The sequence below is a fragment of the Capricornis sumatraensis genome, chromosome 13 (genome assembly GCF_032405125.1).
Source record: "Capricornis sumatraensis isolate serow.1 chromosome 13, serow.2, whole genome shotgun sequence".
In the NCBI taxonomy this organism is placed as follows: domain Eukaryota; kingdom Metazoa; phylum Chordata; class Mammalia; order Artiodactyla; family Bovidae; genus Capricornis; species Capricornis sumatraensis.
The window spans coordinates 78517365-78537778 of NC_091081.1; the positions used below are offsets into that span (position 1 = coordinate 78517365).

The 20414-nt window shown below is 40.3% G+C and overlaps 1 protein-coding gene across 2 annotated transcripts in view; it reads left to right on the forward strand.

The window, feature by feature from the left end:
• The window catches only part of SCAF8 (SR-related CTD associated factor 8), a 151612-nt gene that overhangs the window by 24196 nt on the left and 107002 nt on the right, over positions 1–20414 (forward strand). For both annotated transcript variants that reach the window (XM_068985394.1, XM_068985393.1), the window contains exon 3: positions 17733–17816. In XM_068985394.1, coding sequence (XP_068841495.1) covers positions 17733–17816 — 84 coding nt within the window. The remainder of the gene's footprint in view (positions 1–17732; positions 17817–20414) is intronic.

A 20414-nucleotide genomic window follows, 5' to 3' on the forward strand; every position in this document is an offset into this window, starting at 1 on the left:
AGAGCTGTGAGTTAAGTTTATTTGGGGCAGAATGATTGATTGCAGCCAGGGAGGCAGCGCACCAGATAGCTCTGAGAGACTGCTCCAAAGAGGCAGTGGGAGGAGGGTCCATACATGAGGTGTTGGTGAAGGTGGAGTTCAGTTCCATAAAGCACTCATTTTACAAAAGGGTTTCTGCTAGTTCCAGAGGATCAGATGTTACCGTGAAGGGGTTTAGTGCTTTTCTAGGTATGAGGGGCCAAAAGGGTTAAGATTATAATGTTCCTAGAAACTACAGACACAGTCATCACTCTGCTCTGAACTCCCTCGGGGTGTTGAAGGTCAGCAGCTGCAGCAGCACAGGGTTCAGTCTCTGCAGAGGCAGACGGCAAGTACCCTTGCTTAGTTGTTGGCAGTGTAATTGGTAAGTGCCGATTTGTAGCCGACAAAGGCTTTTTATGAGACCCTTATAAATAAGTTATTTACATGTAAATATACTTATCATATTGGAGAAGGCAATGGCACCCCACTCCAGTACTCTTGCCTGGAAAATCCCATGGACGGACGAGCCCAGTGGGCTACAGCCCATGGGGTCCCACAGAGTCGGACACGACTGAGCGACTTCACTTTCACTTTTCACTTTGATGCATTGGAGAAGGAAATGGCAGCCCACTCCAGTGTTCTTGCCTAGAGAATCCCAGGGACAGAGGAGCCTGGTAGACTGCCGTCTGTGGGGTCTCACAGAGTTGGACATGACTGAAGCGACTTAGTAGCAGCAGCAGCAGCAGCATACTTATCAGTTCAGTTCAGTCGCTCAGTCGTGTCCGACTCTTTGCGACCACATGAATCGCAGCACGCCAGGCCTCCCTGTCCATCACCAACTCCTGGAGTTCACTCAGACTCATGTCCATATTTGCAAATGCTGTGAAATGGGAAGATTTACTATATGCAAAGCGATGCAGTATATATTCCCATCCTTGTGTCTTATTTTTGGCACTTAGTGATCCTCCAGTAGGAAAGCACGCAGTCTGTTTAGATTTTAATGCATTCCCATTAGAAAATAGCCACTTCTTTAGTCCTTTGTGAACATTACTGCTTGTCAGGAGAGGTTTGTTGATGAATATGCTGTACATATTTATCAGACCATGTAGAAACAGAATCATAGCTGTCACAGGCATGCGCTCTTTTCCAGTCAGTCCATTTCACTTCCATTTTCTTTATTAAACCTTTTGTTGTTTCTAACTACATTTCATTTGTCTGAATGCCCTTCCCAGTAGCATTTTTTATTTTGGCACTGAATTATATTCCCGGTGTTCTTGTTTTCATGAGGCAAAGTCTTAAGGTTCTCATGGTTCCCCCAGTTTCTAAATACTATTTCGGTAAGTTACTCTTTTTAAAAATGCCTGTGGGAACATGAGAGGGGAGAAGACAAAGGTGCTCAGGCACGAATTGTTGACCTTACACAACTTTTTAATATACACATTTCAAATTAGTGTCTCCAAAAAATTACCTGTGAGTGAGACACGACTGAGCAGCTGAACATCACCACCACATTTCAGAGACCTTTGAAGTCATTAGTGAATCATCAGAGCTGACAGTGGTAAATCTCAGATACCGAGAATCGATTTGTTGTTGTTCAGTCACTCAGTCGTGTCCAACTCTTTGTGGCCCCATGGATTGCAGCACGCCAGGCTTCCCTGTCTTTTCACTGTCTTCTGGAGTCTGTTCAAACTCATGCCTGTTGAGTCGATGATGCCATCCAACCATCTCATCCTCTGTCGCCCCCTTCTCCTCCTGCCCTTAATCTTTCCCAACATCAGGGTCTTCTCCATTGAGACAGCTCTTGGCACAAGGTCACCAGAGTATTGGAGTTTCAGCTTCAGCATCAGTCCTTCCAGTGAATATTCAGGACTGATTTCCTTCAGGATTGACTGGTTTGATCTCCTTGCTGTCCAGCTGTCCAAGGGACCCTTCTAGAGTCTTCTCCAGCCACCAGTTTGAAACCACAAGTTCTTCAGTTCAGTGTACAGCCTTTTTTATTGTCCAGCTTATTCATCCATACATGAATACTGGAAAAACCATAGCTTTGGCTAGACGGACATTTGTAGGTGAAGTAATGTCTCTACTTTTTAATATGCTGTCTAGGTTTGTCGTAGCTTTTCTTCCAAGGAGGAAGCGTCTTTTAATTTCATGGCTGCAGTCACCATCTACAGTTATTTTGGAGCCCAAGGAAATAAAGTCTGTTACTGTTGCCATTGTTTCTTCATCTACTTGCCAAGAAGTGATGGGACCGGATGCTATAATCTTAGTTTTTTAAATGTTGAGTTTTAAGCCAGCTTTTTCACTCTTCTCTTTCACATTCATCAAGAAGCTCTTTAATTCCTCTTTGCTTTCTGCCATAAGGATGGTGCTGTATAATACTACAGCAATTGTGTGTCTATTACCCTCCCTTTCCACTTTAGTAGATTGTTACATAGTTGGGGTGAAGGTCTTCATGTTACCTTTTATCCCCTGAAGAGCTTAATGTATTGTGCATATCTACAGTAGCTTATCAGTGGATATTGATTTAAGTAACTGATTAGCTTTGACCTGTTAATTGGTTCAGTTTGGCTTCGTATTTCTCAGTTCTTTGTTTTAGTTGGTTTTACCTGGAAAATAAAACTTAGTGATCTGAGAAAGGTTATTTTGTGAGTGCTTATGATTAACTCTCAAAGTAAATTTGAAAATAAGTATACAAGGGTGATTATGATATATCAGTCATAAATTATGTTGGAGATTGTTTCAGAGACATTCTGCTTCTTTGAAATAATTATTTCCATGGATACTGGCATAGGGTTGTAGATACAGGGTTGCAAAGATTATTAAAAGTAAAGTTTGGGGGCATGGCAAGTTAAGAAATGTACATCATCAGTCTGGCCTTGACATTCTGCTCCTTTGAGCAAAATAGATCTGTTGCATTCAGGTGCATCTAGATATGAAGATATTTTTCTAGCTGGAATTTGTTTACATGATAATCTTTAGAACCTAGTAAGCTAATTTATCATTTAAATCAGTTTGTATTTGATGTGTGCAAGGAACTATTTCAGACATTGCAGAGGATATAAAAAAAGACTGGTGTTGGTAACTGTTTATTGAGAATTTGTAGTATGTAACGTCATTGTTTTCTGAAGTGGATGGATGAATGGAGATATTGGGAAGTGGACCAAACAGGAAACAGATTATGGGCAAAACAATTTTACATTGTGATTAAGCTGCCATGAAGAGAGTAAGCAGGGTGTATAGCAGTTACAGGAGGAGAAGGATCTGTGTCTGTTTTATCTGCACACATATATACATACATACACTGGTGGCAGGGTATGGTTTTATTTTATTTATTTTTTAGGGTATGATTTTAGATATGAAAATTTCTCCCATCCCCATTCTTCTGATTACAACTAAGAAAAACAACTGTGAATTTTATACTTGTGTCTTTTGCATCTTTAGATCCTTGCTAATCTTTTAAAAAGGAAACAAAACAAAGATTGCCCTTTAAGCCTATCTTTGGGCAAGCTGAATTATCCAGAGGGAAGTTAATCATGTTTTATTTTCTGTATAATTAATTTTAGTATTACTTTCTACCTACAAGTGTGAGCTAGAGCAGTGCTTCTCAAAATTTTTTTTTTACTGCGGCCCAGTGTAAGAGATATAGTTTGTATCATGAGCCAGTAGTTACATATGTAAATATGTAACAGGGGAAACAAATCTCATCAGGGATTAGTCATTGTGCTTTATTATTTTCCATTTTGTTCTGTTTTGTTCGAATTGGACTAGAATTACCTTGAGAAGCTTTTCATTTAGTAGGTTAAATTATAATTTGAAGGAAAGTAAAAGATGAAGAAAGATTTATTCTATGGTGGAAGGAATGGTGTGAAATGGAAAAAGAAATGTGTGATTAGACTTTAATTTAAAAAATTGTCTTTGCCTAGTAAATGATACTCAGTTTTTAGACATTTTTCTGAACATTTTTCCTGGTCTTGTTTTTGTACTTCTTTTATTTATGAAGTTGCAATTATATATAGTCACTAATAAAATTTTATAGCTCTTGGATACAGTGATATGCTATCATTTTCCTCAAGATATTGTGTTTTTCAGTTCTGGCATTTTCATTTGGTTCTTTTTTGTAGTTTCTCATTCTGTGCTGAAAATACTGCATTTATTGGAAGAGTTTTCTCCTTTACCTTATTTATAATGATTATAACTTCTTTAAAGTTCTTAGTGATAATTGCAACAGAAGCATTATCTTGTTGTTAGCATCTGTTGGTTATTTTTTTCTCTTGATCAGTGTGGACAGATTTTCTGGGAGAGCGGATGAGTGAGTGAGTGAGAGCGAGAGCGAGACAGAGAGAGTGTATGTGTGTGTTGCTGTGTCAAATAAATTTGGCTAATATACTGGATATTTTCAATATTGTGGTACTTTATTCTCTGAAAAATGTTGATTTTTATTTAGCAGACATTTAGTTCGGTTTGATTCAGGACGCAAGTTCTGTCTTGCCTTTTTCAGTTCAGTTCAGTTCAGTCCCTCAGTCATGTCTGACTCTTTGCGACCCCATGGACTGCAGCACACCAGGCCTCCCTGTCCATCACCAACTCCTGGAGTTCACTCAAACTCATGTCCATTGAGTCAGTGATGCCATCCAACCATCTCATCCTGTCGTCCCCTTCTCTCGCCTTCAATCTTTCCTAGCATCAGGGTCTTTTCAGATGAGTCAGCTCTTTGCATCAGGTGGCCAAAGTATTGGAGTTTCAGCTTTAACATCAGTCCTTCCAATGAGCATTCAGGACTGATTTCCTTTAGGATGGACTGGTTGGATCTCCTTGCAGTCCCAAAGAACTCGCAAGAGTCTTCTCCAACACCACAGTTCAGAAGCATCAATTCTTCTGTGCTCAGCTTTCTTTATAGTCCAGCTCTCACATCCATACATGACTACTGGAAAATCTATAGCCTTGACTAGACGGACCTTTTTTTGGCAAAGTAATGTCTCTGCTTTTTATATGCTGTCTAGGTTGGTCATAACTTTCCTTCTCAAGGAGTAAATGTCTTTTAATTTCATGGCTGAAATCACCATCTGCAGTGATTTTGGAGCCCCCCAAAATAAAGTCAACCATTGTTTTCCCCATCTATTTGCCATGAAGTGATGGGATCGGATGCCATCACCTTAGTTTTCTGAATGTTGAGCTTTAAGCAAACTTCTTCACTTTCCTGTTCCACTTTCTCCTCTTTCACTTTCATCAAGAGGTTCTTTAGTTCTTCACTTTTTGCCGTAAGGCTGATGTCATCTGCATATCTGAGGTTATTGATATTTCTCCCGGCAGTCTTGATTCCAGCTTGTGCTTCATCCAGCCCAGCATTTCTCATGATGTACTCTGCATATAAGTTAAATAAGCAGGGTGACAGTATACAGCCTTGATGTATTCCTTTCCTGATTTGGAACCAGTCTGTTGTTCCCTGTCCAGTTCTAACTGTTGCTTCCTGACTTGCGTACAGGTTTCTCAAGAGGCAGGTCAGGTGGTCTGGTATTCCCATCTCTTTCAGAATTTTCTACAGTTTATTGTGATCCACACAATCAAAGGCTTTGACATAGCCAATAAAGCAGAAATAGATGTTTTTCTGGAACTGTCTTGCTTTTTCAGTGATCTAATGTCAGTTCAGTTTTCACAGCATTTCTTTTGCTGTTTGGATGTGCTCAGCATTTGTACCACTCAGTTGTCTAGGTCCTGGGTAATGGTTTACATAGGTATTAGTTCTCAAAGCCTTTGCGGGGCTTCTTTGGGTCTGTTTCATGCAGCTGCATTTCGGATGAGTCCAGGACTTCAGTTGGGACACATATTCAGGGGCTCCCCTTCTCTAGTTCTCTCTGGGATTCCTGTCTCTCTCCAGATCCCAGTGTATCCTTTTCCCTGTTCTCTGGCCAGAAAGTTAGCCTTCAGAGAGAAGTGGCAAGAAAAATAAAATGGTGCTTTTTGGGTAGTAGGGGCCTTTTTTCCTATCTGGAGATGGCTTTTCTCTTGGGTTTTTGGTGCTGAAGTGGCGAAACAGTGGCTGACCTTTAACCCCTAGCAGGGCCTGGGAAGATCAGGAGTTTTTCTTCCCTCACCCCAGCCTCCCCCTAGTAGCAGGGAAGATTCCTTTTACCTCGTCTTGTGGGTGGCTGAAGGGGGTTTTCCCTAGTGCCTTTGATTGTAGTATGGGCTTCCCTGGTGGCTCAGAGGGTAAAGCGTCTGCCTGCAATGCGGGAGACCTGGGTTTGATCCCTGGATTGGGAAGATCCTGTGGAGAAGCAATGGCAGTCCACTCCAGTACTTTTGCCTGGAACATCCCATGGATGGAGGAGCCTGGTAGGCTACAGTCCGTGGGGTTGCAAAGAGTCGGACATGACTGAGCGACTTCACTTTTTGATTGAAGTATTGGCTGCACCATTTGATAATGCCAGCTCTGGGATCAGAGCCAGAGACAACAGAGGAACAGTAAACACTGAAATTTACTTCAGCATGACACGCAGCTCCCTGCTCGCTGTAACTGGTCACTATTCAGGTTAACTCCAGTCGGTCTGGTGTTCCCTTTTTCAGAGTTCTCAAGTAGCTAGTTACTTTTTTATATTAGTCTGTAGGGTTTACTTGTGACAGCAAGGGAGAGACGCCACAGTTGCTTCCTCCGCTTTGACTTAACTCCTGTGCACTTTTTTAACTTAAATTTTTTATTTTGTATTGGAGTATAGGCAATTGACAGTATTGTGATAGTTTCAGGTGAACAGTGGAGGACTCAGCCATACATATGCATGTACCCATGCTCCCCCAAACTCCCCTACCATCCAGGCTGCCACAGAACATTGAGCAGAGTTCCGTGCACTATACGGTAGGTCCTTGTTGGTTATCCATTTTAAACATAGGAGTGTATATATATGTTCAGTGGGCTTCCCTGGTGGCTCAGTGGTAAAGAATCCACCTGCAGTGCAAGAGACCTGGGTTCGATCCCTGGGTCAGGAAGATCCCCTGGAGGAGGAAATGGCAACCCACTCTAGTATTCTTGCCTGGGAAATCCCATGGACAGAGAGGAGTCTGGAGGAGCCTACAGTTCTTGGGGTTGCAAAAGAGTCAGAGGCGGCTTAGCAACTAAATAACATGTCCATTATAATAAACTCCCTAACCATCCCTTCCTCACACCCCCCACTGCAAACCGTAAGTTCCTTCTCTAAGTCTGTGAGTCTTTTTCTGTTTGTAAGTTCATTTGTATCATTTCTTTTTAGATTCCGCATAAAAGGGATGTCATAGGTTGTTTCTCCTTCTCTTTTTTTTAAGAGTATTTTTTAACCCCATTTATTCCAGGCACTGGGAAAGGTTGTATAAATTTGAATGTTGAATGAAAGGACCATGCAAATAAGTTCTTGTAGCCTGTATTTAGTTTTTTAAAGGATAACCTTTTGGGGGAGAGTTGATAGTTTTTCTTTGTTACTAATGCAGTGTTAAGTGTTCCTTTTTGACAATATTCAGAACTGTAATATTAACCTTAGATGTCTGTCATGCTTGAGAAATAGGATATTCTGCTTAATAATAAGCTAATTATGTATGTGAAACTGCTTGTAGCTGATAGTTAAAGATAATTATTATGAAGGATGTAAACATTTGTGTTTGTTACAGTACTCTTGTTGGCACCTTGATATATATATATATATATATATATATATAATAAAATCAAATTCTCTCCCCCTCCCACCCCCCCGCCAGCCACCGTTTTTTAAACTAGAGGATTTCTCCTTCTCTCTCCAAAAGCTTGGTATATAGATTTGATCTTATTGGACAGATTTTTGCATAATTCAGATTTAAAATTTTTTAAATAGATGTTTCCTTTTTAAAATATCTTATAATTTAAAAGGATTCTGGTTTTGATATTCTAAGATGTACAATACTCTTCACCATATCACATTGTTACCTTCATTGTTTACTTAACTATACTCTACAAGGTGTGTCTGTCTGTTTATTATAACATTGTCCATCTCCAGAAGCAGCCCATCAGTTCTTGAGAAGGGACTATATACTTGCTCTATTGGACCCATAGTGCCAGGCATTAATTGAGTATCTTTGGAATGAGTAATGAATTGTTGGATCATGGGTGATTTGCATATTTTGCCATCTACATGCTTTTTTTGCATTTTTCAGTTTTTCCATACTAAAATATTTTTATAACCAGAAAAAAAGTTATAAGACTTTTTTTTTTTTTTTAAGATTATTTTTTATGTTCTCTCACTGGTTTTTAGATGTCACATTTCAGGTTTTGTGCTTTGGTGTTTACAATTATTTAGTGCCCTTTTTTCTTTTTTTTTGTCCCCTTAAGATGCATTTGAAACTTTGTTCTGAAGTTGTCATAGCGTGTTAATGTTAGTCGCTCAGTCTTGTCCGACTCTTTGCAACCCCATGGACTGTAGCGCAACAGTCTTCTCTGTCTATGGACTTATCCAGCCAGGAATACTGGGGTGGGTAACCATTCCCTTCTCCAGGGGACCTTCTGTACTCTGGGATCAAACCTGGGTCTCCTATACCGCAGGAGGATTCTTTATCATTTGAACCACCAGGGAAGTTTTCATACTGTCACAGTATTCAGTATAAAATTGGGAGTGCTGCCTTGGTTAAAAGCCTGATGTGATGGTCCTCACAGAATCTCTGTGATATGTCTTTTACTTAGCCTTTGCTCTTCAAAACATTCTGATTGCTCAAGAATATTGCTACTCCAGTAGAAATTAACCCAAGTTTTGGAGAGTTTTGTTTTACTTTTTACAGAGATATGCTTCCAGAACCTCAGGAAAAAGTCAGTATTGTTCACATTATTCTTTCAGAATATGATTTTCTTAATGTTGAATCTGCTACTGTTAGTCTAATGCTAGTGTTCCCTCATCACATGTTGTTATGTCCTGTGTGTCTGATTTTATGTGTCACTTTGTTACATGCTTCTAGTATCAAACATTTTTATGTTGTGTTCCAAACCAAAATTAATATGAAAGATTGTGCCATATAAAGAAAGGAGACCTCATATATTAGGGAGTGAGAAATTTTGGATATAGAGAATATGTAATTTTTGATTTGTTGAGGCAGAATTTGTAATGAAGTATATTGGTTTTCAAGTATTAAAGTTGGTGAATATTATGCTCTTTAAAATGACTATCAGTGAAACTAGACTGTTACTCAACTTTTTATTCCTATATGTAGAATACTGAGTTTCTATTTTTTTAAGTTATTTAGGAAAAGGCAGAGAAGTTTTTTATTTTGAAGCTATAGTTTCTACTTTGAATTATAAAAGTGATTTTTTTTTTGCAAAAATATTTATGTAAAGTAAAAAGTCTGTGCAGTTAAGTTAGAAAAATAAAGATAAATCATTCACAGCTTTCTTCTGCTTTCTTCATTTTCTGTTGCTGTGTAACACATGGCCACAAATTTAGCTTGAGGCTTAAAGCACCATGTGTTTATTTCACAATTTCCATGGATCAGAACCAGGTACTGGTTAGCTGGATCCTCTGCTTATGGTCTCAGCAGGTGAGGTCAATGCGTCAGCAAGGTTGTGCTCTCATTTAAGATTTGTGATCTCCTCTCCCCTGGTTCATTCATATTGTTCGCTGAATATGGTTTTTTACTGTTGTAAACGGATTGAGGCCTCATTTTATTTGCTGGGTGGGGGTAGGGGAATCTCTCTGAGTTCCTGGCTGGCACCCTTGGGTCCTGGGTGTCATGTAGCCTTCTCATGTGTGTATTCACATGGCCGTAACAGGGGGCTAGTTCTCTGGTGTCTGTTGTGTGCACGTGCTAAGTCGCTTCAGTTGTGCCGGACTCCGTGCGACTCTGTAGCCTGTCAGGCTCCTTTGTCCATGGGATTCTCCAGGCAAGAATACTGGAGTGGGTTGCCATGCCCTCCTCCAGGGGATCTGCCTGACCCAGGGATTGAATGTGTGTCCCTTATGTCTCCCGGACCGGCAGGTGGGTTCCTTACCTCCAGTGCCGCCTAGGACGCCCAGGAGGCTCCTCTTGGGAGGACAGTAGCTCTGCTGGATGAGGCTTCACTCTCAAGGCCATGTGCATGTGTGCTTGCGCGCTCGCTGAGTCGTGTCTGACTCTCTGCGACCCCGTGGACCGTACCCCACCAGGCTCCTCTGTCCACGGGATTCCCAGGGAAGGAGACGGGAGTGAGTTACTGTTTCCTTCTCCAGGAGTTCTTCCCAACCCAGGGATCGAACCTGCATCTCCTGCACTGGCAGGCGAATTCTGTACCACTGCATTGCCTGGGAAGCCCACACCTCCATCAAGGCTGTTTCCAAATACAGTTGACTTTAACAACATAGGTTTGAACTGTGAGGGTTCACTTACATGTGGAAATTTTTCAGTAGTAAATAGTACAGTACTATGCACCCTGTGCTTGGTTGAACCCATAGCTGTAGGACCTTAGGTAGGAAGGACTGACTGTAAGTTGTGTGTGGATGTTTGACCATGTGGAGGGTCATCATCCATAACTCTTGCATTGTTCAGTGGTCACTACACAGTCACATTAGGGGTTGGGACTTCAACATACGAGTTTTGGGAGACAGATACACTGTGGAAGGCCAGGATTGGCAAGTGGAATTAGAACAGGATTGTATTAAAATATAATTGTTATATTTTTCAGAATAATGTATGCATGTAATTTTTTTTTAAGTACGAAAGAGATTTTATTGGAATCTCTTCCTTCTCACCCTATGCTGGATCTCCAAACAACTTCAGTTCTTCTGATAATGTTCATATCACTAAACAATAATTTTATATGTGTTGCTTTAATGTTCAGTTTTAGACATTATTTATTGGCCTTTTGCAACAGTGGATGAGGTGTTAGTTGATTGTGCTGCTCGTGCTCTCTGAGTACCTTGATTTTGATGGATCAGACTCTGGATTTTTGCAGGGCAAGCTATTTCCTTCTTTGGCTGTATCTTGTGTGTATTGTGGCTTGTGGTTTTCCCATCAGTCCTCTTATCACATTTCCATTTTCTGAAAGTAGATGACATCTTAACCTTTTCCCCTTCCCATTTTGCTTTTTATATAGTTTTAAACACGTGTAAGAAATTATTCCTTTTTTGCCCTGCCAGTAAGGGGAAGAAAAGGAAAAAGTGGTCACCATGCTATCTTGGATCAAAAGTACCAAAATTGCGTCGGTTCCAGGAACTTTTGTGATTTCTGATTTCTAAGGCCATTTGAAGGATCCTGACTAGTACCCTCAAGGCCTAACAGACTGTTGTTGGGAAGAATGAATTGGGTTGATTAATATCTTAGGTTCACACTTAAGTTTAATTCCTGTTAGACCTAGAATCAGCAGTCTTGAAGCATAAGAGTAACCTGTAAATGAGGAAGATTTCACCGTAATTTGCTGGTTCTCTTGTATTTTTTATGTCATAAGTTTTTTGTTGCACTCTTTTCAGGGTCATAGTAGAATTCATTTACAATTGCTTAAATTGGAAAGGCACTAAACTTTTTGTAGTGAAGCGTTTGCTTGAAATAGCAAGCACTAAGTACAACTTTTTGTTGAATTTTGGGTAGTGAGCATTACTCAGTACATAGATGAGGAAGTGCCTGAATACACTTTGCAGAACATGAGATTGTTGTGTTTATTCAAAGGTAAACAAGCGAACGAAATTGTGTTTGTAAGATTAAGAAATAAAATTGCCCCAAATTGGTGTTGACTTGCTTTTGTAAAAAAGTTACATTGGAAAACACCCTGCCCATTCATATACAAATTGTTGGGGACACTTTCTGACATGTAGGGCTAAGAGAAAGTGTTTGGGTTTGGTTGTAGACCACCGCAATAAAGCGAATATCACAATAAAGTGAGTCACGTGAATTTTTTGCTTTCCCAGTGCAGATAAAAGTTACATTTACACTATACTGTAGTCTAGTAAGTGTGCAGTAGCATTCAGTCTAAAATGTGGACACACCTTAATTTTAAAACTTCATTACCTGAAAATGCTAACCATCATCTTGTAATCCTTTTGCTGGTGGAGGGTCTTGGCTCAGTGCTCATGGCTTCAGACTGATCAGGGTGGTGGTTGCTCAAGGTTGGGGTGGCTGTGGCAGTTTCCTAAAATAAGAAAACAGTGAAGTTTGGTGCATAGATTGATTCTTCCTTTTACAAACAATTTCTCTGTAGCATGCAATACTGTTTGATAGCATTTTTCCATAGTAGAAATTCTTTCAAAATCAGAGTTAGTCTTCTCAAATCCTGTCAACTACATTTATGTAATATTCTGTTTGTTGTCATTTCAACAATCTTCACAGCGTCTTCACCAGGATAGAATTCTGTTTGAGAAATTCTGTCCTCTTTTTGCTCATCCGAAAGGGGCAGCTCCTTTTCCATTAAAATTTTCTCTCTCATAAGGTGCAGCAGTGTAGTTACATCTTCGTGCCTCACTTCTAATTCTAGCTCTCTTGCCATTTCCACCACATCTACACTTAGCTTCCTCCATGAAGTCTTGAACCCCTCAAAGTCAAATGCCATGAGGGTTGAAATCAACTTCTTTCAGACCCCTGTTAACATTGCTCTGTTGACCCCTCCTATGAATCATGAGTGTTTTCAGTGGCACCAAGAACAGTGAATGCTTTCCAGTAGCTGTTCAGTTTACTTTGCCTAGAACCACTAGAGGAATCACTATCTGTTGCAGCTATAACCTTACTAAATATATTTCTTATTAAGACTTGAAAGTTGAAATGAATCCTTGGTCGAAAGTTGAAGTGAATCCTTGATCTGTGAGCTACAGGATGGATGTTGCCTTAGCAGTCATGCAAATGCTAATCTCCATCAGAGCTCTGGCCTGATCAGGTGTGTTGTTGATGAGCAGTAATGTCTTGAAAGGATTTTTTTCCTGAGCAGTAGATCTCAACAATGGATTTAAAATATTTTCAGTCAGCCATGTTGTAAATAGATGTCCTGTCATCCAAGTTTGTTGTTCCAGTGAGAGAGCCCGGGCATAGCAGATTGAGCGTGACCCTTCAAGGCGGTAGACTTTTCACATGGGAGACGAGGACTGGCTTCTGCTAGTCATTGGCTGCATTGGCCCCTTACAAGAGTGTCAGCCTGTCTTTTGAAACTTTGAAGGCAGACATTGATTTCTCCTCGTTAGCTGTGAAAGTCTACTGACTTCTTCCAGCTTAAGGCTGTTTTGTTCACGATGAAAATCTATTGTGTGTGGAGGTGCCTGCATTAATTACTGGCGCTAGATCCTCTGTGTAAGTTGCAGCGTCTTCCCCATCAGCATTCGGTGCGTCGCTTGCACTTCTGTGTTGCCGGAATGACTTCTTTCATTAAATCTCATGAATCAGCTCTGCCAGTTTCACACTTCTGCAGCCTCCTCACCTCCCAGCCTTCAGAGAATTGAGCGGAGTAGAAACTTGCTCTGGCTTTGGCTTTCTGGAACGTGGCAGCTGGTTTACTCTTCTCTCCAGACACTAAGATTTTCTCTGTATCCGCAGTAAGGCCTCTTTGCTGGCTCATCATTTGTGTGTTCATTGGAGTCGCACTTAATGTCCTTCAAGAACTTTTCCTTTGCATTTACAGCTTAACTGGTGCAGGAGGCTTATCAGCATGCCTTCTTCACTAACTAACCCAGAGCTGCCGCAACCTTCAGTGTGTCTGCAAAACACAGTGAAGTGAAAGATGCCTGTTGTGTGATAGCAGCTGTGTAGCCTTCAAAGCCTAAAATACATGCTGTGCTGAACCCTGGCCTAATCAGTAGTGGACAACTTTAAAAGTCTTTGTTAGAAATAAGCTTTTTGGTGGGGTAGCCAGCCAGCAGCTAAGAAACTGTTTAGGTTAAAGATTCCTCAGGCCTTGATTAAAGTCATTAGAAACTGATTTGATTTGAAGTTATTTTCAGATCTAAAAATACTCATTTCATATGGTGCCTACAAGTGATAAAGTAGAAAATTTAAATGTTACTGATTCTTCAGTGTACCTGAAGGGAGTTGGAAAAACAAAAGAATGCCTGACTTGGACTGAAAACCCAGGCTGCTGTTTAGTATCTTTCCTGTGAATCAATAAGTCTTAAGTAGCCAAAGGAAGGGCAATACCGGGATGTTGTTAAATTTGAGTAAAGGCGTTCCGTGAAGAATTAGATGACATGGTCTATGCCTCTTCTCTGGTGATTAGATTTTAAGAAGTGAGATTTTAGACAATCTTGTTGGATAGTTAGTTGAAAGCATATGTATTAAGTGAACCTTTGAAAAGTACTTACTAATTGCTTAGTATTTCTCTAAGTAGTACTTTAAGTTTCTGCAGTAGGTACATTTTTTAAAAGAGCGTCTCTGATAAGAGCTGACTTTTGACACTGTTGAAATGTTTTGTAAGTCTAAATTACATTTCCCCTACCTCGTTCTTCCCACCCCCACCCCCACCAGCGCCTCCCTCCCCCCCAAAAAGAAGAAAGAAGCTTTTGATCTGCTAGAATATGGACTAGTGCTTGATCAAAACTTTAGGGTGATTGAAACCACACAAAATGAAGTGAATTGTCAGCTCTGGGAGGACATTGAGGTGTCTTCATTGTCCTAGTAATATAAATTAGTATGGAATGTCCCTTCAGGAACCTGAGTGAGTAAGTGTTTGATGCACACTTGAATATTGTTCATTTAAATGGAAAATGCCTACCAAAGAGAATTTTAATAATGTCTAACCCTGTTGAGTGATTTACGTGTGTTTTAAAGCTTTATATGCAGTGTTTCTGTGAAATGAATATTACTTCTATTTTATAAATGAGAAAACTAAGGTTCAGAGGTTTGGCAGCTTGTAACAGAGTTGGAATTCAAATTCAGGTGTTTCTGTGCAAAGCTTGTACAATCCTATGTCTTATATGTATTTGTCCACTTAAATTTATTAACAAATTCTTCTCTATCAGACACTGAGGATAAAGAGTGGATAAAGGGAAGCAAAGATGCAAGCAAAAAGGCAGAGTTTCTGTTCTTAGAGCTTTTTTTCTAGTAGAGGAGTAGTAGCAGGAGTAGTGTGTTAGTTGCTCAATCATGTCTTGACTCTTTGCGACCCCATGGATTGCAAACTGCCAGGCTCCTGACTGTTCATGGAATTCTCCAGGCAAGCATACTGGAGTGGGTTGCCATTTCCTTCTCCAGGGGATCTTCCCAACCCAGGGATTCAATAAACCCAGGTCTCCTGCATTGCAGGTGGATTCTTTACCCCTTAGGAGAGGGCAGGTCTGGATCTCAGATCGGCTGCAGTCTGTACCTGCCAACAACTTCTGGGAAATTGAACTTTGCTTTACAAAGCTTGGCTGTAGATACTGCAGAATGGGTTCATGTTATTTTGCTCCTGGCGAGTTGACTTGCATGCAGTTAGATTTTATAAAACAGACAAGTAGAAATTGAGGCTACGAGCATATTAAAATTTGGTGTGAGTTTAACAGAGGAGGTTTCTTAAAGGATCTGATGAGATTGTGACCCTGGTTAGGGTTACATCAACAAGTGGACACCTCTGTGGGAACTTAAAGGGAAAGATGTTTATATTTCTACCAGGGTTCATTTCAGCTTGGACAGTTCTTGGGGTACAGTTCGCCTCTTACTGCTTAAACTGCTTTAAAGGAACTTATATCCTTTGTCTCATGATTGTCAGTCTTTGTCATCCTTTGAAACAGTACTTTTAAAAATCAGATATTCATTAAATAATCATACAAGTGTCACATTACTGTGATGAATATTTCAAAGGTGAATGACAGTACAGTGAGGGTATAAAGGAGACAGTTCTGATGGGGCACATGGAGGGAAGGCTTTCCTCATTAGGAAAACTAGTGGGGAGAGCCTGGTTCTCTACCAAATAGAGGAAGGCTCTGTGGTATAGGGAACTGAAAAAAGACCATTGTGCCTAGTGCAGAGAGCTGGGGAAGGGCACATGGCAGGAGATGAGACAGAAATTAGACCAGGCACGGGCGTTGTTTTCGTAGATCTTTGTTTCTGTGGTGAGTGGAAAATCGTTGAACTTTTTAAGGTGGTAGAGGAAATGGGTGGGTATCAGTCACCTGATCAGATCAGTTTTTGAGAAGATAGGCATGCCATCTCCATGTGAGAGCCGAAGGCAATTTGGACTTGGGTCATGGTGGTGGTTGGAGGAAGAAGAGACAAATATGGGGAAAACTGGGTAAAAATCAGTAGAAGTCAATGATAAATAGGTTATAAGGGGTGCTGGAGCAAATACATCAGAGGACTACCTCGTTGGTTAACCAGCTAAAGCTGTTTTGAGTTGCTTTCATAGTCTGTTCCGGTTTTTTTTTTTTTTGGCTGCACTGGGTCTTTTTGGCGAGGGCTTTTCTCTTGCTTGGCGAGGGGGGCTGCTCTGGTTGCAGTGTGCAGGCTGCTCATTGCTCTGGCTTCTCTTGTTGGGGAGCACAAGGGCTTCTGCAGCCTGGGCTCATGGGCTCCGTTGTCGTGGGTCCTGGGCTTCTAGAACTCAGGCTCAGTAGCTGTGGCGGACGGATTTAGCTGCTGGGCGGCATGTCAGATCTTCCAGACCAGGGATTGAACCTGCGTCTCCTGCTTTGGCAGGCAGATTCTCTACCACTGAGCCACCAGGGAAGCCCTGTTCAAGTTGTTTATTCAGGATCATGATGGCCAAAGCTTGGTCTCTCGACTTCTAGGTAATTGTGGTTAAATTCCCTGCGTTACCTAGGACCCACTTTTCATCCGGATTTGTTTAAGCTTAGTTGTCTTCTCCTTAATTCTCCTACCTTGTCTTTAATTGTTTTCTCTCTAAGCAGTATTATCCTTTGTTTATATGAGAAACTTTAAAACAAATTTTGGGGGGAATGGTGGGATTGTTGCTAAACATTAGGTCTCGACTTCTGAAAGCAGTTAAATGGAAACATCCTTCACATACCACACAGTTAGCCAATTGAAAGTGTGTAATTCAGTGGTTTTTGGTATGGTGGTGCAGTCTTCACCTCAGTCCATTTTAGAATATTATCATCACCTGAAAAAGAAATGCTGTACTCGTAATTATCACTCCTCATTTCTCCCCAACTGGCCCAGCTGTGGACAGTCCCCAGTAGATTTCTTTTTCTGGACATTTCATATAAATGCGTTTCTATAACATGCTCTTTTAAATGTGACTTTTTAAACTGAGCATGTTTTCGAGGTTCATCTGTGCTGTAGCATGCATCAGTACCTCATTCCATTTTCATGGTTAATATTTCATTAATTCGGTAGAACACATTTTGTTTATTCATTCCTCATCTGATGGACATTTAGCTGGTTTCCAGTTTTAATGAATTTTTTATGAATAGTGCTGCCGTGACTGTGTATAACTTTTTATGGGAACATATATTTTCACGTCTGTTGGGTATATACCTGGGAGTGGAATTGTTGGCTCATACTGCATATTATCATGTTTAATTTTTTGAAGAACTGTCAAACTGTTTTCCAAAGCTGCTATACCATTTTGCAATCCATTAGGGATATGCCAGGGTTCCAATTTCTCTACATTCTTGCTAACACTTGTCTGTCTTCTTTGATTATAAGCAAGTAAGTGTAAAGTGATAATCTCATAGTGGTTTTGATTTGTATTTGCTTGATGGCTAATGATGCTGAACTTGACTTTTAAAAGAAAAGCAGAGCTTTAATTTCACTGAGGATGTAAAAATAGAAATGTTTCGTAATTTCATGTAATTGCATAGAGACCATTAGTTTTACTGTGTTTAAAATTTGTTCTTTTTCATCAGTTGTATTCCCTGAATGACTACAAGCCACCCATTTCTAAAGCGAAAATGACCCAGATTACTAAGGCAGCCATCAAAGCTATAAAGGTGAGTAACACTTTTTACTCTTCTGTTTTCAAAAGGAAATACTCCACTAATATTTTGGAGGAGGGATAATTTTTACAGATTACATATTTTCTTCATCTTTACAAAGTTAGTACATGTTCCAAGATTTGAAAAACACAAAAATTAAAATCTGTCACCTACAAACCCTCCCAACTAGAGATAAACGCTTAATATTTTCATAAATATTCTTACATAAACTTTGAAGCAGTCATTTTCTCTTTTTATAGGTAAGAATTTGGATACAGGCATATTGTGGAGAATGTGTTTAACACTGTTATTTGTCACACTGACTTTATAGAATCTGGAAATACTAGTTAAGAAAAGTTTTCTAAATAAAAATTAATGTGTTGGTTTTTTTATCTTATTGATTATACTGTAGATTTGAAAAGACCTTTATGGAAAATAATTGGATTACATTGTACATAGGACATTTAAACTCTGGGAAGAGGCCATAGGTACTTAGCTGTTGCTCTGACACAGTGGTTTTGAACCTGTGTTGACATATGGATACTGCTACTTCTTTGTCACTTCAGTCATGTCTGACTGTGCAGCCCCATAGACGGCAGCCCACCAGGCTCTACCGTCCCTGGGATTCTCCAAGCAAGAACACTGGAGTGGGTTGCCATTTACTTCTCCAGTGCATGAAAGTCAAAAGTGAAAATGAAGTTGCTCAGTCGTGTCTTAGCGACCCCATGGACCGCAGCCTACCAGGCTTCTCCATCCATTGGATTTTCCAGGCAAGAGTACTGGAGTGGGTTGGCTTGCCTTCTCCATGACTTATGGATACTTCTGAAAATCTCAGAAGATTGGACTGTCCAGAGAAATACACACATGTACAAAATTTTGCCTCAGAAGGTTGAACTGTTTCTAGAGAAATACACATATGTACAAAATTGTCAATAAAATTTCTTGGCTTTGGGGACCTTCTGAAGCTCAGCCATAGACACTTCTCCAAAATGTCCTTATCCCCTAAGCTAAGACTCCCTGTTCTAGTCCAGTTGTTAAAATTGAGTATGAGTGAGTGGTTATTTTTAATTAAGTAGATCTGCTGTAGGTTCTCAGTGATATGTTTTTCTGCTCGGAGTAAGAACATCAGCCATAACCAGAGGCACCATTATTTAAATAAGTTATCTTTATTTTTTTGTTTTTGTTTGTGTTTTTGGCCTCACTGAGGAGCCTTTGGAATTTTAGTTCCTCAACCAGGGATCCAGCACTGGGCTCCCAGCAGTGAAAGCGCTAAGTCCTACCAACTAAACTGCCAGGGAATTCCCTGGATAAGTTATCTTTGAATAATAGCATTATCTGTTAGATTTAACAGATGATTTCTTCATAGAGAGTCTCTATTAGGAAAAAATTTAGATAGTTGATTTTGCAGCATTCTAACGGCCAAATACCTGAATGGTCTAGTGGTTTTCCCTACTTTCTTCAATTTAAGTCTGAGTTTGGCAATAAGGAGCTCATGATCTGAGCCACAGTCAGCTCCCAGTCTTGTTTTTGCTGACTGTATAGAGCTTCTCCATCTTTGGCTGCAAAGAATATAATCAATCTGATTTTGGTGTTGACTATCTGGTGATGTCCATGTGTAGAGTCTTCTCTTGTGTTGTTGGAAGAGGGTGTTTGCTATGACCAGTGCCTTCTCTTGGCAAAACTCTATTAGCCTTTGCCCTGGTTCATTCCGTATTCCAAGGCCAAGTTTGCCTGTTACTCCAGGTGTTTCTTGACTTCCTACTTTCAAATCCCTTATGATTATACAGTGGAAGTGAGAAATAGATTTAAGGGACTAGATCTGATAGATAGAGTGCCAGATGAACTGTGGACTGAGGTTCGTGACATTGTACAGGAGACAGGGATCAAGACCATCCCCGTGGAAAAGAAATGCAAAAAAGCAAAATGGCTCCCTGGGGAGGCCTTACAAATAGCTGTGAAAAGAAGAGAAGCGAAAAGGAAAGATATAAGCATCTGAATGCAGAGTTCCAAAGAATAGCAAGAAAGCCTTCCTCAGCGATCAATGCAAAGAAATAGAGGAAAACAACAGAATGGGAAAGACTAGAGATCTCTTCAAGAAAATCAGAGATCCCAAGGGAACATTTCATGCAAAGATGGGCTCGATAAAGGACGGAAATGGTATGGACCTAACAGAAGCAGAAGATATTAAGAAGAGGTGGCAAGAATACACAGAAAAACTGTACCAAAAAGATCTTCACAACCAAGATAATCACGATGGTGTGATCACTCATCTAGAGCCAGACATCCTGGAATGTGAAGTCAAGTGGGCCCTAGAAAGCATCACTACGAACAAAGCTAGTGGAGGTGATGGAATTCCAGCTGAGCTATTTCAAATCCTGAAAGATGATGCTGTGAAAGTGCTGCAGTCAGTATGCCAGCAGATTTGGAAAACTCAGCAGTGGCCACAGGACTGGAAAAGGTCAGTTTTCATTCCAATCCCAAAGAAAGGCAATACCAAAGAATGCTCAAACTACCGTACAATTGCACTCATCTCACACGCTAGTAAAAGTAATGCTCAAAATTCTCCAAGCCAGGCTTCAGCAGTACGTGAACTGTAAACTTCCAGATGTTCAA